Here is a 26113-nt window from a genome sequence, read left to right on the forward strand (position 1 = left end):
CCTTCTAACCCCTATGATTCTATGATTGTGCAGATGTTCTTTGAGTAGCTGATTAGATGTGCCATGAAGCTTCCTCTATTATTTTTTTAGCAACTCTCCAAGGAAGTGTGAAGCTTATGAAGAAGAATCTGCAATTATATTGGAATATTAGCTTGTATTTGATTTTGGTTTTTTTTGCAAGTAAACTTTTCTACTTTTATTACTTCACGTTTAATATCTGCTGTAGAAGGTTTCTTTTTGAAAGTGAATTTTTTTCTGGTATTTTAATAACATTTTTTTTTCCCAGTGTTGATGTGTATACATCTGTAGTTATCTTAGTAACAATGGATGCTGTGAAATTTATAAAACAGATAGACCAAAGATGGTTGAAAATAGGAACTGTAGCAAAATAGCTTCCCCTTGCTGTTTTCCAAGTGTAATATGATGTAGATGTACTCCTTTTGTCGTATCCCACATTTAAATTAACTTGAAACAGAGGATGAGGTGAAAAATGTCCAGAATTCAGTAGACAGCCTCAGTGATATCTCTTTTTTATTTCCTGCTGTTTGCAATTATTGTTTGCTGATCTCAGTTTATTTTTCCTTCCAAATGTGAAGTATGGTAAGAGTTGAAAGTAGAAGGTCAAGCATTTGATACTTCTGAAGAAAATCAGCAAGTTTTCACGCATGCCAATCCTTCCACATTTCCAAAATAGTGTGTGGAGCTGAACTGATCATTGTCAAGATCCTGAGGCAGTGGTAATTCAGTGAAGGTTGAAGTTCTGTTTCAGAATAGGCTAGGAAGGCAACTGTAGGGGTAGGTCTGATTTGGGAAAGAAATGGAGAAGAAAGAAGAGAATGCTATTATACCACTCCTTAAATCCATGTTTTTCCCACATTTTGAATAACTAGTGGAGTTTTCTATTTCAAAAAGGTTAGAACAGAACTCAGAAAAAGTCCCAAAAAGGGCAATTAAAATGATGATACGTACAGATAAAAGCTGGTGCTTGAGTAACAGCTAAGTAAACTATTACTCTTTCAGCTAGAGGAAGATACAGTCGGGAAGGATATGATAAAAATGTGTAAAATGATTACTGATGGATAAGAGTTGTTTGTTTACTGTCCCTTCCAGTATAGAGTTTGAGAGTCCTTGGAGGGAAGACCCAGGACAAGGTAGATGAAAGCAGGCGGTTTGTCCACACGGTGTTTGATTGTGGTGTGGAACTCCTTGTCACTGGATGTTGTGGATGCTATAAGTTTGTGTAATTTTAAGAGGAGACTGGACATTTTTATAGTGGAGAAATTAGTTGAAAACCAAAATCAGTAGAGTTTGCAGAGTACTAAATAAACAGAAATCAAGTCCACTTCAGCAGGTGATTGAACTAGAAGTAACTGCATGTTGGGAGAGTGTTTGGAAGCAGAGGAAAATAATATTTATTATTAAATGTATATGTTTATTATTTTTATATATATATATATATGTGCGCACACACATACTCTACCACTTTGGCATCTACCACTGGCCACTTTGAGATAGGATTTAGAGCCAGACTTCTGGTCTAACTCATTGCGGCTTTTTGTGCACAAACATTTTCCTACTTCTGTTCAGGTTCACCTATGATCTAGAAAGCTGATTTCATTATTTCAGTTGTGGCAGTTGGTTAAATGAGAGATACTACTTCAGCTCATAAGCCTTGTCCTGCATAAGTCCATGGACCATCATGGTAAAACACTACCAGTTACCAAGTACTGGAGGAATATGTCAGGTTGATACTTGATAACAAACTTCATTGGTTACTGAATCGAAGCATGCAGGGCCAGGCTAGCACTGTCCTCCCTGCAGGCTTTTGCAGTGCTTATTGACTGAAATTGGTGTTGAAGGCAATGAAACTTTAATACATATAGATATGTATATATCTCCAACCAGCCTCTTCTGGTTGAATTTTGGCTCGAGGTAGATTTAATCCATGAAATAAGAAAAGTGTTTGTTCTTTTCTGGTTTTAACAGAACAGTTTATTCTCTTCAGAATTGTTTCAGTCATTTTAATGACTCATTATAAAATTAATTCTCCTTTATTGTTTTGTTCTAGAACTGAACTGCTACAAAAAAATGTTGGTGTTGCAGATCTGACCTATGGTAATACCTTGAAAGAGTATGAATATTTCAGCAAACTGCCTCTTCAGTGGTTCCTCACTCGCATCTGAAGTGCATGCTGCTGCTGTTAATGGAGATAAGAGTACCCTCCAAAAGCTAATAGCAGGTAAATGTTTTCATTGTAAATGCATTTGGATTACTTCAGACCTGAAGCTTTTTATTTTTGACTTACTGCTCTGATCTTCAAGATATGTCTGCATTTCTTCATTACCTCTATTTCTCGAATAAATGTAGTCCTGAAAATATGGCTGAATTTTCTTAATTTTAATTACCTGTTGCCTTTGCTTGGTACTTCTGTGTGACGTAAAATAGACAGCTGGTAAGTGATACAACCAGAAGAGTTATTCAGGGCTCTCATTTCAGGGAATTTGAAATTCTGGACAAATGCTTTGGGCTGAAACATTTTGGCTGCAAATCCTTATTTTTTTGGAATTGCTTTTGTGGGAAATTTCAGAAATTTGTTTTTATAGATCATTTGTCATAGTTAATGAAGTCTCCTCACTGTGAAGTATTTGGGGACAAAATGAGCCAGCACTATTTGTTACTTTGATTCTGATACACTAACAATGTTTCTCAGGACAAATTAAAGGCAGAGAGAGTCTGGTCCTGTTGGAGCTGAAGTAAGAAAAAATCCCTGTCTGTTACAAAGACAAGTATTTTGCTTTCCCTCTCCATCCAAGGACTGATTTTTCAGAGTTTCTGATTAAATGCAACTCCACCTCATACCATAGGGTTTTTATTTAGAATCATAGAATCCTTTAGGTTGGAAGGGACCTTTAAGATCATCAAGTCCAACCATTGAGCCATTAGGGCTCTAAAGTCCTCTGCTAAAACAGATCAGAATCTGTCAGGGTTTGCTCAGCCTTTTTTTAAAATCCCATTTCTGGAGCTTGGTGAAGCTGAAGGACTGAAATAATAAGAAACTTACTCTGTATTTATGCAATTAACTGTCAGTTTTAATACGTATAAAGGATTTACTGGTAGTTACCAACAGTCAAGTTTCTTTATGTATCTTCTGCTGACCTGTCTTGAAGACAAGATAGTAAGCTACGTGGTTCTGTTGTCTAAGCTGTATAGAAAGCAGTAAATAATTATTCCTTACAACATATATCTAATTCTCTCAAAAGACAATTAGAAGTTTTTTGACTCAAACATGAGAAAAAAAATGGAGGGGACTGAGTTTATGGAAGCTCCAGTGGTTGAAACAAATATTTTGTTGTGCCTTCAACTTTATGATATGATGGCTCAAATATACACTGTTTGCATTTTTTGCTATCTGTTCACTTTGTTGTAGAGCATTCTATAAACAACAGATGAGCAGTTGATATGGAGATGCTTCTAGGTATCTGTGGGATGCAACTACAAAGTAGCTTTCAATATGTGAGCCTTTAATAAAAAAAAAAACCTTCTGCCTGCATGTGGAGGGAGAAAAAGTCTGAGCTTTCAAATCCTGATTAACCACCAGAAACAACAACAAAGAGTTTTTGCTGACTTTAGCGTGTTTTTGTTAATCTCACAGCCAAAAGATGCATTTTGAAAATACAAAGGAACAAGTACTTCTGTCAAATACAAGTCTGGTATATAGAATCATAGGATGTCTGGGCTGGAAGGGACCTCCAAAGGTCATCTAGTCCAACATGCAGCAAAAAGTAGCTATTAGAACCAAATAAAGAATTTGCCGTTCTTTTAATGGTGATCAGCAGCAACAAAATAAAAATGATGTGCGTTATTTTTACATGGGAGAGAAAACTGCATAATCCTTGCAGCCGTTGCTATAATAGCAAAATTTGGCTTTTCTGCTGTGTTCTGTTTTGACAGGATATGACACAGACCTTACTTTTGCCAGGACAGGACCAAAAAAAAAAAAAGCATTGCCTAGGAGAAAAAGAATGCATCAGAGTGATATTTTTAGCTGTTTACCAGGCACTGTTGAAAGTATAGCTTGATGCCAGCAGTAAATTGAGCAATTGGTGTTATTTGCTGAACTTCATGACTGCATTTAGCAGCAGCATCTTGTTCAGGACAGTACTTCAGTGTTAGCTGTGTGTATGGCTTGATTATGCAGCTTGTGATATATGCAGTAACGTAGGTCTGACTTCCTCCTTTTGGGGAGGGCTTTTTACCCCTAAATTCATTATGACTTTCCTCTTTGAGTTTTTCCTGTTCAGTTATTAACACAGGAGGGACACAGAGGCTGATTAAGCAGTCTCTTAGAGCAGCCAGCCTCTCTAACCTGTTTGATGATTATTCCTTCTCCCAGCTGCAGCTTGGTGGAGTGTGGATGACTGTATACAAACGTATACATTGCATGTAATCTGTGAGTATGGGTGCATGTGTGAGCTGCTGCCCAGCAGCCTGCAACTTTAAAGGAATGGGTGTTTGAAATAATGCAGTGTGCTCTGATCCTGTGTTCCTTTGGACATCTTCTGCCAGTAAGAGGTATAACGAGACAGAGTCACAGGTAAGCAGGAAATTCGTGTAGAGAAAGTAGGTTTTGGAACAAAGATTCCCTTTATGCTAACAGCTGCTGATGCCCAGTTACAGAATTTTCTAAATAGCCTGTGGGTTAAATACCATAAAATGCAGTAAACAACAAGTGTTTCTTGTATACCCCATGCTCTAACAGAAGTGTGCTGGTTGTTTGCGTTGTGTGAGTTGTCTGAAACTCTATCACATTGTTTTAGAATCCCTTTGGGCAACATTCACAGAACTTTCTTTTCTAGGTTCCATGCAACACTGAACATGTCTTTAAGTAACAGTTCTTCACTGTTAATACCAATATGCACGATTTTAATCTTAAACAAAAATGGAGCAAAAGTTAATGTTGTGTTTAGAGGATTATTTTGCATTTAACACTTTTGTGAAGAGTTTTGGGAAGATGCATCTAATTGTTTTAATAGTTTCTAAGAACACAATAATCTGTGTAATAGTCATTACATTGAAGTGTCTGTTCAGTCCAGCTCCTGGTTCTAAAACCCTTACCACTCTTCGGGAGCTGTAAATGAAAATAGATGCCTCTTGCTCTACTTATTTGGGTTGTGATTGAGCTTTAGGCAAATTTTGCTTGTCTTGAATTTACCCATTTCTTTATTTTAGTCTCTACATTCTGTATATCCTGTAATATTATGTAACAAAAAGAGAACTTGGAACTTGAGTCACTTGAGTGACTAGTTTTGCACAGTGATGATTTCAGAATGAGTTTAAGCCATGTGCACGTGTCTTACTAGAAGAAGTGCACGTTTATGTGTTTCTTTTTAAAAAAACCTGTAAGCACGCAAGTCCCATCAGCTTCAAGAAATGTAGAGCACTATTGAGGCCTTGTTAACACTGAACAGTGAAATATGGTTTAGTGATTTTTAAATTATCAGGCTGAACTAATACTGGAAGAGCACCAGACTGTACTTAGCTAGTTAGAGAAATTGTCTTTCTGGCTGGGAGCAGTGACATGTGAGCTCATGCTTTGGAGCTCAGCGTGGCTGTGTTGCTGCACAGGGCTGCATGATTGTTTGTAGCTGGCCTTGATGTTTCTGTTGAATGGAAAAAACATTTCTCGTTAGCTAAAATACTGAGATGCAAGACATGGATGGCTTCACAATATGTGCATGTAACTTTTAAAATTTTAGTACTGTGAAATGAAAATCTAGCAGATGTTTTTACAATTCAGGGAAAATATGAAAAAATGGGTTCCCCTGTTTAACTTGTGTGTTATGTTTTGAACTATTTCCTAATGGCTGTGGAATTACATAAGCAAGTGACATAATTATATTTATAAAAATATAGTTTTTCTATATACTGCTTTTTAATGCATTTAGTAAATGTTGCAACTTGTCATTTTCTGCAAAAACAAGGAGTTGTAGTCTTCAAGAATGACAATAAGATGACACTTAAATGAATACCTAGTGAATACTTGAGCTTTTTTTCTTAAATTTTATAAAAATTAGAATTTTTAAACAGTATCAAGTATGTAAATAACATTAGTAAAAATTGCATTATTTATTTTTTCACATCAATACATAGTTACATGTAATGGGACACAAGTAATACTGCAAAGATGTTTCAACTTACACACCTTTTAACTCCCCTTTAGAAACAAATTTATTTTTTAAAGTTTTAAAAATTACTTTTAAAAGTGCTACCATAAAATTAAGCTTTTTTTGGTATCTGTTATTTTGATGTGAAGAGTAATGAATAAGGTATATCCAATAATTTACCTTCTCCTGTTCTATGCAAAGTTCAGACAAGATTCTTCCACAGATTTTATGGAAAGCCACATAGGAAAAAATATCACTTGTGCAAATTTACAAAGGTAATTTTCTGTTATTTGGTTTATTATTTGATTTTAATAATATTTAAAAATTCATTTGACCATTTATTTATTGAAAAAATCCAAGACAGCTGTTTTACTTATTATGAGAAGACTTTTGAAGGAAAAAATGAGGAAAAGCTGACAAGGATACATGTAGGTTTCTGTGGCTTATCTACAGAAGGTGGGATCGTAGCTATTCTGCTTCTTCATTTGTGCAATCATACAGAAGGAAGAACCAGCATCCTGTCCAAACCGTACCTCTGTGCTGCTCTGGCATAGAAATCCACACCAAAGGTACACATTTTTCTATGTATATGGAAGTCTAAAAAAATTATATAGAAAAACTAGGATGTCAGGTTTTAAATGAGGCTATTGATCATATGGTAAGAATGTAAAATTTGTGGAAAAGAAGGTATCAATGTGGATGGTGTTTTTTCTGTATACTTTGTATCCTGATATATCCATGAAAGACATATATGTAGAGGAATTGTTACATACATTTAGAAACCAAAGCAGAAAACAAGCCTTGGATTTGAATGAGATTAACAAATCACTATATAACACCAAAAAAATGCTTAATGATTGCATTAAATCATCTAAATAAGAAACTATTGTACTAACATTTTATTACTGTCCACCTGACCAGATGGTGCTAAGTGTGACATGCTAAGGGAGATCAGAGAGTCTGAACTGACAGGAAGCACGATGGTTACTTTCATATGTTTTGGGTAAATGGCTGTTGAGGATATCAGCCTAAAACTACAATGTTAGAAATCATTAATGGGCTAGCAAGAGAAATTTCAGTGAACCCAGAACAGAACCAATTCTTGAGTTGCTCTTGTCTGCCAGGTAAGACCTGAATCAGCATTACTAACCAAGCTTTTGTAACCCTTCACCAGAGTATACACAGATAAGCAACAGCAGCCAGCTATATTGTGTACTCTAAAAGTGGTGAAGCACATGAAAATGAAAACACTTGCTATGAAGTATCTGAAGATGAGCCTAAAGAGTAAACTCCTTGCTTGCAGTGTGAAGTGAATGTGAAAGCACTTAATAAAAGAAAAAGTATAGGAAGGTTGAAGAGAAGCCAGCATGACAGTGTGAGGGTGTACCTTAAAAAGCATGGTATACTTCAAAAAACATAACCTGTGTTTGAGGAAGGAAGATGTAGGTCAGTAAAAGACTGGTTTGGGGTCTTTATTTAGGAATGATTTGCAAGAGGCATAAAAATTGATTCTAAAACTAGTGGACTGTCAAGGTGAAGGGGCAGTCAGAGAAGACAGGGCCAAGGGTGAAGGACAAAAAGAATATTTCTGTATCTGTGTTCACAGAAGAGTTTGGAGAGGTTCCTAAAAGTGAAAAGAAAGCATTTTCTCAACACAAATCATGATTTCTAAGCAAGAAGTGGTGTCAGAATGAATCATGAGAACAACATAGTATTCATTCAACAATTTCAAAGGATCTTGGAAATAGAGTAAGCGAGCAAATGATTGCTCTAACTGACAATATCCTGCTTAACAGTGTTTTTTTTTTGTGAGAGACTTGGTTGGTAGGGAATGAATTTTAATCCCTGATATTCCCCTTGATTCACTTTTAATCTGTTTGACTCTTCTGCTGGGTGAATCAATAGAAATTATAATTGAGAATACAGTTACTGGATATGCAGGTAAGTATAATATGCTGGGGGAGAGTGAAGATTGTGTTTGTAAAGGAGAATCATATCTCTGCTGGAGTTCTGAAGCATCAACAACCATGCAAACAAGAGAATATTTAAAAAAAAAAATTAAATTATCTGTTAAAATTCTGTGTTCCTTGAGTACTTGTAGCAACATTGCTACCTGGGAGATATATTTTGAGTTGGCATGTGTAGAATAATTGATACTCATCAATTATAGGTGCTAGTTTCCTTGTGGAGACATAACAGAAATATAAAACTTTATAGTGAAGGGTACATACTGGTTTGTTTGGGTTCTTTTTTTAACTGTAATTAGGATTGCAATGTTTTCATAGGTGTTTGGGTTTTTCTTTTTTAGGACCTCAAAATTCTTATTTGACTAATTGCTTAGCAATAACCTTAGCAATGCCAAAAAAGCTTGAGAAATATTTGAATAGTTTCCATATTTTAAGGCACTATGAAGTAAGTGACGGTATTGATGTAATGTTGACCTGATTATGCTTCTTAAATAAACATTGCAGTGAGTAGGTGTCCTGCTTTGAGTGACAGCAGGTGTCAAAGCTTATCTTAGAGCGTTTGCAGGTTTCTGAAGGACTGTTTGGTGTTTGTGCTGTTGGTATTTTTGAAGTAATCTTTGCAGACAAGACATGTATAACTATTGTAAAATCCTTTGCAATTATGCTGCTGCAGAATGTTATTGGTGGTAGGTATATTTGTGGAATGAATGTTTTCTGAATGTACTTATTTCTGTAAATATATTTTGAAATGTCCTATAGATGTCAGTAAAAACAGGGTAAAAAGTAGTATCTTTATCTTCATTATTTTGATTACCCTGTTCATTTATCATTAGATACCCCTGTAATAAAAAAAGTACTACTTCTACTCAGATGTTCATAGGCTTAACTGGTTTATGTGATTTTTTAAAAAAATTACTTTTGTTTGTTTACTTTAGGAAATTCTGATCTGAAGGATAAGGAGGACCAGTTTGGAAGAACTCCACTGATGTACTGTGTGCTGGCTGACAGGCTGGACTGTGCTGAGGCATTGCTGAAGGCTGGAGCTGACGTTAACAGAGCTGATCGGAGCCGAAGAACTGCTCTCCATCTTGCTGCACAAAAGGTAATTACATTATCCTGCATTGTTTTAGAGGCAAATAATGCTAGGAGTTTTTTACAAATGTGGCCCCTCCCCAAGTAAATCTTGGGAGGGTTATTTTTTAGTGGTTCTACTGAGTGTATTTGTAGTTGTCTGCTACATAATTCATTGCTGTTTAACAGCTCGTACTTTTGAGGAAAAGTAGTTGTCATCCATTTGAAGGTATCCAATTCAGTTTTATACTCTGATACTTGTAGAATGTTGCCATTAATTTCAGTGGATATAAGGCCATCCACTGTTAATTATTAATGCCATGTCTGAGAATTTCAAGGATATAGAATATCAAATAATTTCCAGGACCAGGAGGGAAATACATTGCTGTTTGTTTTGCCTTCTACAATTTGTCTGTAGTCTTGTTCAGTTACATTGTCCCACTGAAGAAATGCTAAAGGAAGTATTCAACAATAAAACAAAAGGTAATTTGAAGTGTACTTTAGAGTATAACTTAAGAGCTGCAATAAATTTTGAGTGTTTTGGGCTGGGGGAAGTGCCCACAGTTACAGCAGAACGAGCAAACTGCTGATGGGAAAAGAGTAAAAAGGGGGATTGGCTACCTAAAAAAATGTTTGTGTTCATAATTAAGAAAAAGACTCCACAGAGAAGACTAAAAGCTCCAACTGAAAGGAACAATTTTTTTTTACTATTTTACATATTACAATACGTTTAAAACTGTAGCTGCTCAAAAAGTTAGAGTTGTTTTGGCTATGTAAGCTGTGTCTTTTGGTACCAAAAGTTAGAGTGCTTGTTGTAATTTTTGTAGCACACCGTTTCTGTTTATAATATCTTGTTACCTGTTCATAATCATTCACATGGCTCAGATGTTTTATATACCTTTTTAATATGTTCTGCAATTATTATTTTTTTATTTTTTATTTTAGTTATGCTTACATAAAGGTAACTGTAGTATGGTCACAGTAGGTAGAAAGGAGCAATTGAGTAGAGAACCATTTGGGAAGATTATAATGAGGTGACCTTCTTTAGTTACACTTGCATGGAAGTCCATAGAGACTGTGTGGTCTGTGTTGCTGCAGCCCTTGTTGGGAATTAAGTGTTTGTGTAATATTTCAAATTTACAGATTCCTTAGGTAAAAATGTTAACTATTAAATACTAGTGTGAATGCATTATTGAAATGTGTGCAGTAAGGCAGTGCATTACTTGACTAATGTCATAATTAGTTACTGTAAGCTATAGTTGAGTTAAAATAGGCCAATTCATCTATCTGGTTATGCACTACAACACCCAAATTAATTATTTCAGTCATCATCATAATCTTGTCTCCAGTGCACAGGGTTAACTTCATATTTCTAAGTGACCAGCTTACTGTGAATGTTACTGTTTCAAAAATAGATATTTAATAAATATGAAGATGTCAAAGAGTTACAAAATTACTGTAAGATACTTTGCATGCCTGGTGTTCATGCAGGCTTTAGATTTTAAGACCTGATAGGCACTTGAACATTTTAATCATGTTAAAAACTTAATTTTAAAAATTACATTTTTTCATAGGTTTTTAAAATGAATGTTATCACATCAGAACTATGTCAATTCTTGTTTCAATCTCTGTATATTCACATTGTGGATATTTGCATTGCAGCTATTCAAGGCAAGAGATATTTAGGCTTGGCATAATATCCATTAACTGCATGTGCTCTCCATTTTCTTTGTCTTGCTGCCAACATGAAAGGGCATTTTGTACCATGTGATACATGGACCATCTTAGAGATGTTTTTAGCTGACAGTGAAGCTGAAGTAAAAGGTCCAGTCTTTATCTCATGCTGTTTTAGCAGAAGATATTATGCAGTCACCCACTTATGGTGTAACGTAATAGGTAGATAAGATTCACCCCATAGACACTTAAGTGCTTGTGCCATCAGAGTGCTGGAGTGGCAAAATCTGGTCAGGAGACAGCCCTTGCAGCTGCTTTCCATTTGGCTGCCTTTACTGTCCTGTAGAACTGCATTCTGAGCAATTGCTCACTATTGATATCAGCTTACAAAATTAACATTTTGTGTATGTAAAATTTTGTCTTCGGTTTTCCCTTATTAACATTTTAAAATCTGCATTTCTGACATGAAAACCTTCTGCAAAATATATAGAATTAAAATTCAAACCAACTTCATGTTCCAGGCAGTTTGGGCTGCCTAAATAATGTTTTGCGTTCTCTCATTCCTCTCTGTTACTTCTGTTTTGTTTTTTTTTTCCAAAAGTAAACAAAAAAAATTCTCAGTAACCAATACTGCAAGGTGACTTTCAGGCAGAAAAAGAAGAGTGCTGTGAGATCACCTGTTCCCAAAGTTTTATTGTCAATGTTGGTTGATCATGAATGTACATATTTGCCCAGGCCACCGTATAGTTTTTTGGGGGTTCAAGCTTGTGAGTCAGTCGCTGTCCTGCACTTCACCCAAACCAGATTTTCATGCCTTTCTAAATCCCCATTCATTTTTAATCAGAGGTGTAAGTTTTTTAGAATGACAGTGCATGGAGATTGAGATTCCTAAACTGTACTTCTGTTGCATCCTAATTTTCATTTTCTGTGGAGAGAGAGAAGTTAAGATTAGTGCACAGAGCTTTCCATGCAACCCGTGAAGAGGCAGGAAAGAGAAGACACTTTTCCACACACACACATTCTCAACTGAAGCAGATGAATGTAAAATGAAGTAAGGTTTCTGAGTAGCAACTTTCTTCTCTAGAATTACTTTAGCCATTTTTTCTGTCTCTTGGGAGTGCCTTTGAAACACCTTACTCATCAGACCTCAGTAGACATGCTATTTTTTGTTGCATACTAATTTGTTGCTAGAATATTTGAATCTCTTTAGGTTATCATTCCACAGGCTTCCTTTACATGTCCCTTTACAGGTGTTCATCTGAGTCTTGCAGTTGATTTGACCTAAAATGGCTTCTGCTGTATTTGGGAGCCACAGAAGTGTCTTGGAGGTGAAGAGTTTGTGAGAAGATACTCTCCTAATGCTGAACAGAAAGAATGATTTAACTGTCTTAGGTAGAAGGAAGCTGAATGTCTTCATGTGCTTAGAGAGTCTCACAGTTCCTTAATCCCTCATCTTTTCCTAATGGCACCTCTAACTCCTTTTTAAGTGTTACTTTGTTACTTGCAGTTGCATACTTGGTCTCCTCCCACATATTGTGGTGCATTTGGGTGCTTTTGCTTGTCCCACAAGTGTCCTAGAAGCCATCTTTCACAACTGTGAGTTGTCAAAATAGCTCTGTTTTGCATTGAATGTCAACAAACAGTGTCAAAATGAACTGGTATAGCTGCTCGTAGCTGGGTAGACTGACCCGTGCTATTCCATGTTCTTTTAGTTCAAAAGTTTTGACATAGGTAGAAAGTGAAGGTAGTCTGGTGACTTCAGTAACCTTCTCTAATATAGGGTTAGTATCTAGGTCATCTTTACTAGGTAATGAGACAACTGATGTCTCAGAACTCAAAGTTGCTATGTTATCCTTGTCTTGCCAACCTTGTCCAAATAGCTTTTGTCACTAGGAACACATCTACAAAGCAGTATAGTTCTATCAGGTTCTCCACAAAGGGCTGTTTTCATCTCTGTCTCAGACTTCATTAAGGATGTTATGGACTACTTGCAAGAAGCAAAAGTTAGGATATTCCATTACTTGTTGGCCCACCTACCCAGCTTTTTTTGATAGCAGATTAAGCATGTGTTCTCATACCTTTCTTTGCAGAAGGTTACTGAAGTTAATAAGGTCAGGTCAGAAATTTCAGCTGTTCATACTACTTGAAATAGCAATGCTTTTTGGAAACAACTGTGATTATACATTGATATGATGACCTTGGATGAATGATCACTTAATGATAATAATTCTGTTCTTAATGGTTTTCCTTCCATTTGGTAGTAGACGTCCTTTGTATTACAGCTTTTAAGGTTGACATATCTGCTGCTCTAAAAAAGATCTTTAGCGTGAATAAGGAGCGAGAAAGTGAAACTCTTTGCTTAAATGTGATGGATCTTTTCTCTTGATGGAAAATATTCAAAATATACTACAGTTCAATGTGAAACGATGAGGTGAGAATAGTCTCGTGTAACGAGAAGTCTGCATTGCAGACCTAAATGTCTGAGAGAGTCATCTAGATCACTTTTGAAGTTACTGCGAGTTAGGATGCACTCCATTCACCTTAGAGTATAGATGAGTACCTTGGGGCACACTGCCTGTCTCTGTCATCCTTTTAGGCATGGGGTTGATGTAGGGTTTGATGTTGTCGATGTCTAAATTGTGACAAGTGAATCTCACCCAAAGCAGCCTTTTTTTATCAAGTCATCTTTTTTTGAATCTTCAGTGGTATGACCTTTTGTAGTATCTGTCTCTTCTCCATCAGCCTCATGATGGAGATGTTTCAGTCTTTGCAGGCAGAAGGCCATGTAAATGAAGTTACTTGTTTTTACTTCTTGGGTTTTCTTCTGTTCCAGTATAAACGGAGAATGTTTTGGTCTCTCTCATTAAATGCACAGGGCTCCCGAGCAATTATTGAAAGGGTACACACTGTTAAAAAAAAAAAAAAAAAAAAAAAAAAAAAAAAAAAAAAAAAAGGAGAGAGGTCAAGTCCTTAACTTAAAAAAAATTAAATTACAAAAACAATTGAACAAAAAATAACCCAAAACCCATCAGAAAATGACACAAATTGTTGCAGGAGTGTACCTGTGAATATTGCCATAAAAGTTTCAGAGGACAGTTGTGACTTCATGAACATGGATGTAAATTTACTGGGAGCTGAAACAGTGACTGATTGCAACAGAATTAAAATCATTAGCATAATTTGCCAGTGATTTCACATTGAGAAATTTTATTACTATGTGGATACAGATCATTTAAGCTGGTAGAATTTAGATTATTGTGAAATAAACATGCTGTGGAGACAGATATGCGTACTGAGATTGCAGTTTAACTACAGATATTCATTTTCATTTGTAAGCATTCTGGTAACAGTTTGCTTCTAGTCTTAAATTGCAACTTGCTGAAATACCCACATGTGATACTTTTGAATGGAAATGTTTCCGCATACCCAGATTACCTGTATATGATTTTTTCCTTTAGCTTTCATTAAGCAATTCGAGTTTAATGTAAGAAAAATAAATATAAAAATAAATTTATTTCAGAATTTCTCACAGAGGATGCTCACTTATTAGCATTCTGTATGCTCTGGGGAAGTAACAATCTCTATGAATACTCCAAGCACTGCCTTTTGTGTTAGCAGGGATAAAAGAAAAAATTCAATAGTTTTGTTGTTGGATGGTAATCATATGCACTTAAAATAATCTATCAGGATGGTTAACTGTCAGGAGGATATTAATTTTGGCTTCAGGAAGATAAGTACCACCCCAGTGGGAAAATGTGGTTTTCATTATCTAGAAACATTAAATATTCTATAGCTTATATTAATTCTTTCCTGACACAATTATTGATAAATTACAATACATCCAGGATGCAGCTAGGAATTGTGTAAAGTAGAAGGGTGCATTGTAATGATCTTTAATTGTTATTTTCCTTAAACTATTAAAAAAATGTTGTTCCTGTATGCATTCTAGTAACCATACAGGTAAAGAATTAAGAAGACAACCTGTGGCAAGCATAAGACTTGGCAGAAAATTAGAAACAGAAGGTAGTCTTGAGTTCATTTACTTTATGAAAGCTTGTTCCCACATCTTACCTAATGAGTACCATCAAGGCAGTCAAAGAGCCCCACAACAAGAATATTATTTCCCTTTTCTTGTCCACGTAAAAAAATGTCTGTATTAGAAGCTCCTGAATAAAACTTGTGTGGGAGCACGCTTATACATTTTTCCCCTCAATGAATTTTTTAAGATGTATTTGCTGGAGCTGTAGTTTCCCAAATAATTTACAAGGCATTATTGAAACTGTATAAAAGAGCACAGGCACTTTTAACTTTCTTTCCCAATCTATATCATGAAAACAAATAATCACAGTGCCTTTCTGAGACAATGGTGGTCAGTTCATGTTCTTTTTATTAATTCTGTGCATATAGGTTCATGAAGCATGAATGATTTTCAGATTCATTATGTCATAATTTCATGTGAATGTATGATTTGAGTAAATGTGAAAAACCTGAACAAACCAAGGTGTGAATCAGAAATGTTGGCCAGCCAGCCAGAAGAGGTGATTTTTTTACATGCAGGACTACAGCTTCCTCTAAGACACAGACAGTAACCATGATGCAGATGTTTTCTTTACTTCCCTGAATAAAGTGTTCTTTCCAGTGAATGCAGCCTGAAGAAGGTACAGTTCCTCGTGTGTGATTTGTATATGTTGTAGTACAGATAAGCTGATGGAGCTACCAAAGGGTTGTTCCTGCCCATGGCCTTCCCCTGACCCCTTTTCACAACTGCAGAACTGCTCACTGTTCAGTGAGTCAACAGAAAATGAACTCTACAAAATAGCAATTAATTTTCTGCCTGTTCAGCACAAGTTGTTATGCTGCCAATGCTTTTCACTATTGGTTGTGCTGATACTGCTGTTGATCTATGCTGTAAGCCCTGTTGAAACGGTTAAAAATAACTACAGGAAGACCACAGGGAGAAAAAACTCACATTGTTACAGAGATTTGTTTTACAATATAGTCCCCTAGAAAGTTGTGCAGTCACCACTGAGGAAGAGTAATAAAGCAGTTGGAGACATTGCTGGAATGGAACCTCCCAAATGAACTCTGATATGATGAAAAATACTCTCAAAGAATTTAGTAGTGTTCCATTTCAGTTAAGGGAGGATGAGGAGACTTTCCTGACGTTTTTGTCTGTGAGAGAGAAATAGCAGCATGGCTTGCTTTCAGGATCTTGTATGTTCCTCTAATTCTGCATCAGACTGTTCTTTACATTCCATTAATAATTCCATTTGCCTTTGCATTAACATGTCTTGATTTAGGAATCAGTGAGCAAAATATTAAAGTAGGAAGAGGAGATCCTGAAATCAGAGTATTGGTCTTCTCTTAAAAAGTCAGCATTCTGATGTAGGTCCAGAGCATCTTTTATTTCACCGTTTCTCCACTGAAATGTGCAGAGTGGTTTGGAACATGATCATATGCAAAAGATACTACAAGGTAGAAATGTCTTGTGATGATCAGTGCTAGGTAAGCTCTTTTGCATGTAGCTATAGAGAGAAATGATTGGTCTGAAAAGGTTCTAGGAAGTTAAGCCATGCTAGTTTAATGAGAACGTTTAGAGCACTGTCTTGTATTGTCATGAACTTCAGAAATTCTGTATCTTGATTCATTAGCGCATCACAGATATGAAGGAGAGTGAAGCCTTTCTAAGTTGGTTATAGTATATTATAAAGCAGCATCATTGAAAAAGAAAGCTTGACAACAGTTTTGTTGGTGTGTAGAGCTTGATATGGGCACTACTTTGCAAGACCAGTATGTGATTCTCATATTTTCAGACAGTAAATTTTCAGCTTACACAATTAGTCATGCCTCGTAACAAAGTGAGAACGTGCATGTTGTTGTTTGCTCTTTAAGAGCAAAGTGACTGTAGTCATTTGGTATCTACCAACCATCTGTCTCTCCTGTCAAACTGTGGGTTAAAACCCAGCCAGTTCGTTTGTCTGCAGAAGACAGAACTATGGAAATAGTGTTCTACAAGTCACGTTTCAGTTGCACAGCAGATACTAAGGCATCTGAATCTGATTTCTCCCTGTTTTTGTGTTAGTGTGAAACCACATTTTTAAGACAAGGTTGTGCAAAAATTTACATGCCAAAATACTTCATTGAGTTCAAGTTAAAGATCAGAATTTTGGAATAGCTAAAGATCAGACTCTGCCTCTATATAGACTGCACTGATAAATATCGTAGGAATGTCTATAGGCTACAGCACATGTAAAATGTGCTATTAAATTATTTGAAAAGTCTGTTGGTTACTAAACTTTCTTACTCGGACAAAACATGCTTGAAAATACTGCTTGCAATTTGTGGGCTACCTGCCTGAATACTTTCCAGCAGTCATTTTGAGCATCGAAGAACTTATAGGAGGGCTAAACAAAAACCACAGTGTCTGTTATTGTCTTTGGGTAGGATTGGATTGTGGAAGAGAACAAACAAAGCTGGGTGAGGCACTACAATGGAAAGAAATTATACTACTATAAATACCTGATGGGTTTGCTCTATAACCTGCTGTAGCCAGAATGCTTCTGTTTGCACTCATAATAGCAAAATACTCTTTTTTCCCCATTTAGAACAGTAGAAGCAAAAGCTGGAGGTGGATGGGAGAAATTTCAAGGGAGAGTTTGCAGCAGGAGCACTTGTGGTGTACTTAGGTAAATACAACATAGAGTATATTTGTCTGGAAAGGGATGGAGCAAGCATAGTGCCTTCTCTTTTGCATGCACATGAAGTGATCACCTCCAGTTGTCTGGGGCAGTTAACTGGCAGCCATCACTGTTGCATCCATATTTAAAAGGATTTTGGTTTAATTGTGAGGGTTGCAAACCTAATTTAAAAGTAGAACAAAGAATAAATACATCTAAGGTTTTTGTGAAGATGAATGGATTAACTCCTGCTGTGTGCAAAGGGTGTTCTGATGTGAATCTCAGGGAGGCACAGCTCCTGGAGCACAACTTGAGAAATGTAGCAGTATATAGTGCCTCATTTTGACCTGCAATAGTGGAAAAGGTTTCATACCTATTCAGAATAGTGATCATAAACTAAATATTATAAGTAAGTCTTGCAGAATAAAGCCTGGGAATGATAATTGAGGGAGAGACTCGTAAGATTAGGAAATCTAATACTTACACAAAGACATTTGCCAGTTTTTCTGATATGATTAGACGTTAGGAATAGTAATTTTTCTTCACTGTTTGGCAGTTTTTAGCCATTGTAGTTGAATATTTGGGGGAAAAAAAAGGCAAAAGAAAGGCACTTAAAATTATATAAATAAATAAATAAAACCCAAACCAACCAAAAAAACCCAAACAAACAAACAAAAAACCCCCACAAACACAAAGGAGAAGATTTTTAATGAACTAGGTAAAACCAAATTGGGAGAGTATGTGTTCCTTTCTTCTATAAATAAGCTATGTGTTAAAAAGAATGAGAATCTGCTAAATACTAAATAAGAACCGACCATAGTGGTGAATATAACCAAGACAAGTAGGAGGTTTATAATATAAACAGTAAGAGAATTTTTGATGCTGAACCCCCCAAACAGCTCCTGGGAACACTGTGGACTCCCTGTCACCAGCATGGGCATAAATGTCTTTGTGTGAACAAGAGTTTGGAATGAATCTGCTCAGTTCTTCCCAATGTGGTGGGTAGGGCCAGGTGTGCTACCAGAGGTTGTCTTCTCTGCAGTGATTTATTATATTTGAAGTACATTTTAGAGCAGTATAGTAATAATTTAAAATTATTCCCAGAAATATTATATACAATTCCAAATTTTCAGGGTTTTTTTACCCATCTTTTTTCAGGCGATAGTAATCTTAAGAGATCAGTCTGACAAACTATTCATTTAAATACCTATATTTTATGATAAGACTCTACTGCTTATCTTTCTGTGTCTGATTGAAACATTAATAAATATGTGTTCGTCCTCAAGACTATTTTGTGAATCTATGTAGTTAAAAAAATCTGAGGACAAATACTATTTTTTATGAATTATTTTATGGAATAAATATTTTTAAAGTGTTTAGATTTTTTTTTTTTAAATAGCCTTATGTTGCACTTACATATAGCTTCCTATACCTGTACAATCGAGGTGTTACACAGGAACATTTTTCTCAGTTAAACTGTATAATTTGCCAAAGAATAGCAGATATTCATGTCCTGTGTCATCTTTAACTAAAGAAGCTTTTATTTTATTTAGATTCTAATGTAATTTGATTTTGTGTTACTCTATTGTTAGCAAGTAATTTCAGAAGCATAGGCATCCCTTGCTGAAAAATACATTTTTAGCATAGTTGAGAAATCCACTAATTAATTATGGCAGGGCAGTGCTAATTGCTTTTTAACTGCTTGAGGTATTTGTGTATCTTTACGTTATTCTTGTGGTTGCATGATCTTAATAGTCTGTGGTTGTGTGGGTTTGTTGTGTGGGTTTTTTTGTTTGTTTGGGGTTTTTTTGTTTGGTTTTTTTTTGTTGTTGTTGTTTTTTTATTTAATGTTCTCTTCCTGTTGTTGGTTGCATTAAATAGCCTCAGTTCAGGGACTGTGCCTCTAATCTTGCTGTTAATGGTTTTGGAGAGCGCCACTGTAAAAATAATAAATGATGTTGCTGCTTTTCAGTTTGCCTTAGAGTGATGTGACTCGTGAGGTCCTGTGTTACTAGATGCTGCGTATCGTCCTGTTTTTGTTGTCCTCGAGAAACAATTGAGGAAGAATTTTAATGAGAAATTCAAATGACGTAGTGCCGGTTTATATCACTCCACTAAAAAGAAAGGAAAATTTTGTAGATGTTATGGTTGTTACTCCATTTAATATCTCTGTCATGTAGCTGGGTTTTTGGATTCCTTTTTTAATGATGCAAATTCTTGTCTGATTAGAACACTTCCCAGCTCAAGCTTGGTTTTCTGGGGTTAATTTTCCTGGAGTTTCTGCCTGGGCTTGAGAGGAGCTCTGTACAAAGGGAGTCAGTACAGCCTAGTGGAGAGCAGAGTCATGAGCATTTGCATCCCTGGAATGTTTTTATTGACAAACGGTAGTCTGCTATTGGCATTTGTGTCCCTTGATGATACTTCTATCCTAGCTTATCTTTGCTGGTCAAATGCCTTAATTGTTCTGGCCTTTAATTCAGTCAAAGTTGGAGCACGAGTAGAAGAGAAAAGAGAAGGAACAGGTCTAACAGAGCATCAAGCTTGAGCTGTGAAGCTGCTGGCAACGATCAACCTGTCATAATGTTATGATTTGTTCATTTTTATACCATTTATTAGCCTTTACTTGTTGTGCCATTTGGCCTCCAGGGCAGATAAAGTGCTGTCTAATTTGGTAGGTTTGCTTCTGTCAGAGTGGCCTCGACAGAGAAGGTGTTAGCTGTAGTGACAAATAATCAATAGCTGTCGTTGTCATGAGGAACGTGAGTAGCTGGGCCTTTCATCTGGAGGATTAGAGGTCTAATTGGATTGAGAATAGGGAGGGTGGGCTGTTGGGTAACCTTGTCAGCTATGTTAAGCTGTCAAATGTCAGCCTTCCTGAAAGGAAGAGGGGATGGTTAGCTTTCAGAAACAAGGAAGAAGACATATGAAAGCTTTTTAAAAAGTAATAAATAGAAAAGGAGAACAGGCTAACATATGCTTTAACCCCTTCTTGTTTAATTATATATCACTCCAGTTAATGAAGATGCACGATGTGCACTCTCTCTGTATCTCTGTCTCTCTCTTACACACATAGAGAATTTGTGTGAAAGATTTGCAGCATGATACCAAATCAGACTTGTTCTATGTCTTGAGAAAAAGCCAGTTAACTACTCAGATGGGGAATATAAATGCAAAAGATTATGACACAGGAGAGCAAAATATCCACCAATGAATCTGTGGTTTCCTCATTGCTTCCCCTTTTCAGTCTAGCTGGGGCATCACTATTGGTGATGTTCTTTCTCTTTTCCTCCAGCATATCATGGCCATTTTCATTAACCTAACTGACTTATTTTCAATGTACATACTATTCTCTCTCATTTTCAAGCACAATGTAATTTCACTTCTCTTCATCTCTGCCCTGCTTCTTGTTCTGCTCATTCTGCTCCTTTCCTCTATTTGGCTTTTTATCTTCTTGTACCATGTTTCCTATACTTGGAATAAGCTTTCATGATCCAGACTGCCAAAGAGGATATTGTCAGGCCCAAAACACATATTGTATTATCATACCAGTGCCTCTGTTGACCTCTATTGAAATTTCAGTAAAAATAATATGAGACAAAATGTCTTCAACTGAAGTGATTTTCTAAAGGATTTGAAAATACGAATCAAGTGCAAGCCATGGTGGCAGAAGACAGAGAAGCTCTCCTTGTGTTGTGTTTCTCAGCAAAAAGGCACTAATTCTACATAGCATATGTAATGATATCTTTAATATCTGTGCAGCCAGCTGGTAGAATTACTTTATTTTCGTCTATCATAAAATTTTCACAGTCGTACTTTTGTGAGTAAAATTTGGAAGAACTCCTAGGCTGGTGACTTACCCATTGTTATTTTCTCAGCTTTTCTAAGTTGCTTTCAATAGCAATCATTTTTCAGGCTTCTGTCAGTGAATAAAATAATTTGTATTAGTTTATGAAGAATATCGGTTACCAAGAATGAGAAGGTAAAATGATCCTGTCCTAAAAACATAAGTGAGGACTCAAGGCTAAAACAAACTGGTGCATAACTGGAATTCAGAGATTTTATTGGGAAGACTGACTAGAACTGAACAAGATGCAGACATGCTTTAGGACAATGAGGAAAAACTGGCAAGCAAAGGCAAGTACCTTGTGTAGGAATGAGCAGTGCTTGCTCTACAGAACCCTATTCCATCTTGCTTAATGTTTGTCTGGTTTAAGTTGACATTATTCATTATCCTGGTTTTCAGCTGCTAGCTCCATTGTACATACTGTTATCAAACATCCTCTCTCTATCTCTCTGTGCTTTGTTCAAAGGGTAGGTAAAAAGTTCTCTAGCATATGAATTTGAAAATAACGGTTGAATCTTAAAAATGGGATTGTTTTCAAGCATGGCATTTACTATGCTTGGAGTGCTATGGCTCAGATCGGAGTAGATTTAATTTTGTTCCACTTACTGCTCTTCCTTTAGCAGGTTCAGCATTGTGGCATCCCTTGGTGCACAATAGAGTTGCCCAGCTCTTCTCCCAAGACGTTGATGTCTGCTGCCAAGTCTACACCTTAAAAATACCTTTACAGGCAAAGACATCTCCCTGTTTGAGTGTCCTTTCTGAAACATCATTCTTGCATTAATTGCCCCTCTGCAGCTGACCTCATGCCTAATCTTTAATGGTTACAAGAAGAAATATTGTGGCTGGGACTAAGAAACCATTTACTTGTTTGTGTCCAGATTTGACATGACAAGTTCAAAAAGGACCATCACTATTATTAGCTCAGCAGTTTCGTTTACTTCAGCTTTATGAGCTATTTGGTGATTTCTGTTTGAATGAGGTGATTTTTTCCTGGTCTTCTGTAGCAAAAAGCAAAGGTTATTTGTTTTCACCGGTTATATATGTTATTCTAACTTTAAGTGAATTAGTTTTGCGTTAAATGTTTCCATATACACTTCAATAAATGTAGTACCAGCAATAGATCATTTTGAAACAGAACACCTTTCTGCTGAATTCTCCAGGAATGTTCTATCAGGTGTCTGACACGTCCTTAATCTGATGCTCAGGCTTGTCATTTGAATCAATAGTATACTAGATAGAATGTCTTCAGCATGCAAGGCTATTGCTATAGAAGGTATTTGAAAAATAAATTCAGATCTTACAGTCAGCCACAAACTCCAGGAACACTAATCTTTCATTTGTCTCTCTCTTTGTCTGTAAACAGTTAGTTAAATTGTTAATTAAAGAGAATTAGGTGAACCACACGCAAGTCAAAATGGATAAGTGTGTAAGCTACATAAGCAAATTCTGTTGTTTCCTGGAAAGCAACAGCCAATGTCACCATTTCATAAAATAAAAGATTAATTTAGCTTACCTATTAAAATTATAGTTTTCTGGTCTTATTGTAGAGCAGCGTGGAACCCTTTTTTGTTAGGTATTTTTTTACTAATGAAGAATTAATGAAGAATGCTACCAATTTTTACTGAGGAATTATTTCTACTAAAACATTAAGTGATTTGTATTATGAATATCAGCTGTATATGTTCATCCTTCTGATGGGAACATTTAAACTTAAATGTACACACAGGACATGTATTTTCAATGTTCTGTTAGTATGGTAATAACTCGGGAAGACTTTAAAAAAGCCTGAATTCTTATTTTAACTACCTATAGGTTGAACAAAGAGAAATAAATTTAGTACTATTATTACTGCTAGGGTGTAGTTTGAGTAGCTTACTAAGGCTTTGATTTATTTACCAGTACTGTAGGTAGATTCTGACTTCATTTTAAATCTCAAATGTCAGTGTAGTAGCTACAGAAGTTATGAAGTATTTCAGTATATAAAAATAACCTCAAGTGTCTTAATAATTATTTAAAGTAAACCTAGTTTTATTGCAGGTTATTTTCGTTGTGAGTTGTCTGTCTGCTTCTGTAATAGTTCTGGAAATTTCACTGTGGCTGGAGAACTTTTCTCATAAAATAGGATTTGATTTGTAGTTTTGTAATTATTTCACACAGTGATTTGTTATAGAACATAAGATGTTTGAAATATATTTAAAATCAATTAAAAAATGGATTTATTTTCAGATAAAACAGCAGCTAAGATCATAACATACTCAAAATGTTATGCTCAAAAATTAGTGTGTATATGCTCAAAAATGAGTATATATGCAAAGTTTTTGTTTGACGAGCATTGTTGCTTCCAGCTGTCTGTAAGGGCGTCACATACACAAGTCCTTAGAGGCTGCAGTAAAGAACTACAAGGCAGTAGTGACAGAGTGCTGGTCAGACCAACACTGACTAGCAGTGGCAATTAGTTTGCTTCCAGAATGAAAAAGCACTGCACAAAGTTAGGATGAAAAGTGAGGAATTTGACTGGGTAGATGGCAGTCATTTGGGCTTGTTTTTCAGGTAGAATTCTGCTGTCGATAATAGTGTTCTTTACAACAGTAGTTTTCATTAGATTTTAAAGAGAAGTGTGGACGTGGTGTAGAAATGTATGTAGCAGAATGCAAAATCATATGAAGTCTGTTTAAAAGTAAGTTTGTCGTCTTAAGGTATGAAAGTATACAATTCAAAAGTTTCTGTGTGTAACCAGATTATGGAGGGATTTGTTGCTTTGCTAAAAAGCAGCCAGCCTGGTTTGTTTCTGGAGGAGAGGTGGGAGGTTTAGGAGGCATTAGGTAATGTATATATAGCTAAGCAATAAGAAACCTGGACATCTGCAAAATACCAGTTATGTAAGGTATACAGACAATTACTAAAAATGGAAAGAACATTTCCATAATGGACATAAATCAAAACTTCACTAGGATTTGAGAAGAATGTGAATATCTGAAAATGCCATTTTTTAAAAGACAGACATATATTTCAGGGACATGTTTTCCTTGGTTTTTAACACTACTCTTAGTTCAAGACTGTTCAACTTAATGCCATTAAGATGAAGAAAATGAATGTAGTATGTATTTTCTGGTACTTATATTTTTTGGGAGGAGGGGATGAGTACTTGCTGACAAATCTTTCAAATCACAATATTTTTTGAAATATAATAATTTTTGGAAAACTTAATCTTTGATGCTTTATGAAGAGATAGGCATTGATCCTGTAAATATGGATGATGTGTCTCAGGTTTTCTCATAAATCCTCAGAGACTGTGTTGTGGGTCCTCTGCCTGAATGACTTCAAAAGAACACTACAGGAAAACAAGTTCAATAACAGTGGAAGAGATCAACTGGAAATGAGAATGCTAATTGCATTTTCATCTGTGAAGTGTTTTTTACATTAAAGCCACTAATCTATATAGGTAGACCATAAAATTTAGAGCCAAAGACCTGAGAACACTAGACAAACAGCATTTGCAGCCTTTGGTTTCGTTTATCCATGGTCTGTGTGATGCAAACACCTATTTTCCTTCAGCTTATGCTGGGAAACAGTTTTACCTTGGCTTTAATATCACTGGTCAGTTGTCTGCTCTATTGTGTTCTTTGACTGTGTGCCAGCTGATAGTTCTGTCTATTCCTATGGAAACCAAGATATCGAAGCCAACCTTGCAAGAGACTTTAGGGATAAATGCTCCAAGTTCAGGCACAGCTTTGTTTTCAGTCAAAATGTCTTGATAGTCACAGCTGGCCTCCAGACCTACTGATGTTCTTGGCTGATGTATTGCCTGGGATGCTTTGCCAGATAGCTGAACATGTTCAGCTTGGAAAGTGGTAAACACGGTTTCTATTCAGCTGCCTGAGAGGTTCTCTCCAGTTGAACGTTTTATTCTTGAGTCTAGGATGCTGCTAACAAAGTTGCTAAAAGGGTACTTTGTGAGATTTAAACCAATGTCAAAATTAGTGATGTTTTTGCCATGGTTGACTTGACAGGATTAGCAAAACATCTCATATTCAAGTCCGGCAGTGGTTTGTTAGATAGAAGACATGGCATCATCATCCTTGTCCATGCAGAGGTAATAAATAGCTTACAGAATTTTTTTTAAAGTTGTAGTTCTGGGGATGACTGTTAAGGGTTATGTCTAAAACAATAGTCCTGCAGATTTTGTTTTGCTTAATTTTTCAGTTACATTTTTAATCAAGGAGTTAACTGCTTTGTCTTGCTCAAATTAAAACAATCAAAGCATTTGATTTCAGGTTTCAGCTGAAGTTGTTCCAGAGCTAGACGAAATACTGGTTTAGCTCCCTATAATTAATAAAATGTACATTGCTATATTTTATTTATCTGTTCTGAGATAGGTTTTTTCCATTCACTCCACAGCAGCTTTTCAGAAGATGCATGTGAAAATCAAGTCTTCTGACTATCATCTGCCAGCTGCTGAGGGAGTGCAGAGAATAGGAAGGAATAGTTTCTCTACTGCCGCTGCAGACTTTGTTTATAATGTAGTTTGTATAGACTACCATGATGAGTAGAGCATATGCAGAAAAATGAGCTAATAATTATTATCTTCAACGTCTAATTCTTGCCCAGTTGTACCAAGCGTATGTCCCAAAGGTTGAGGGGGATATCTGAAAGGATTGAGAACTGTTATGTTTAGTGGGAACACTACAGTGCATTTGTTTTGTAGGACTTCACAAT

General features: G+C 36.0%; 1 protein-coding gene across 1 annotated transcript in view; it reads left to right on the forward strand.

The window, feature by feature from the left end:
- The first annotated feature begins 2066 nt into the window (after positions 1-2066).
- INVS (inversin) overlaps positions 2067-26113 on the forward strand; it is an 86551-nt gene continuing 62504 nt past the window's right edge. Inside the window, exons 1-2 of the mRNA XM_008945109.1 lie at positions 2067-2239; positions 9067-9233. Of these exons, the coding sequence (XP_008943357.1) occupies positions 2134-2239; positions 9067-9233 (273 nt within the window). The 5' untranslated portion in view covers positions 2067-2133. The remainder of the gene's footprint in view (positions 2240-9066; positions 9234-26113) is intronic.

The sequence above is a fragment of the Merops nubicus genome, unplaced genomic scaffold, assembly GCF_000691845.1.
Source record: "Merops nubicus isolate BGI_N331 unplaced genomic scaffold, ASM69184v1 scaffold6958, whole genome shotgun sequence".
In the NCBI taxonomy this organism is placed as follows: domain Eukaryota; kingdom Metazoa; phylum Chordata; class Aves; order Coraciiformes; family Meropidae; genus Merops; species Merops nubicus.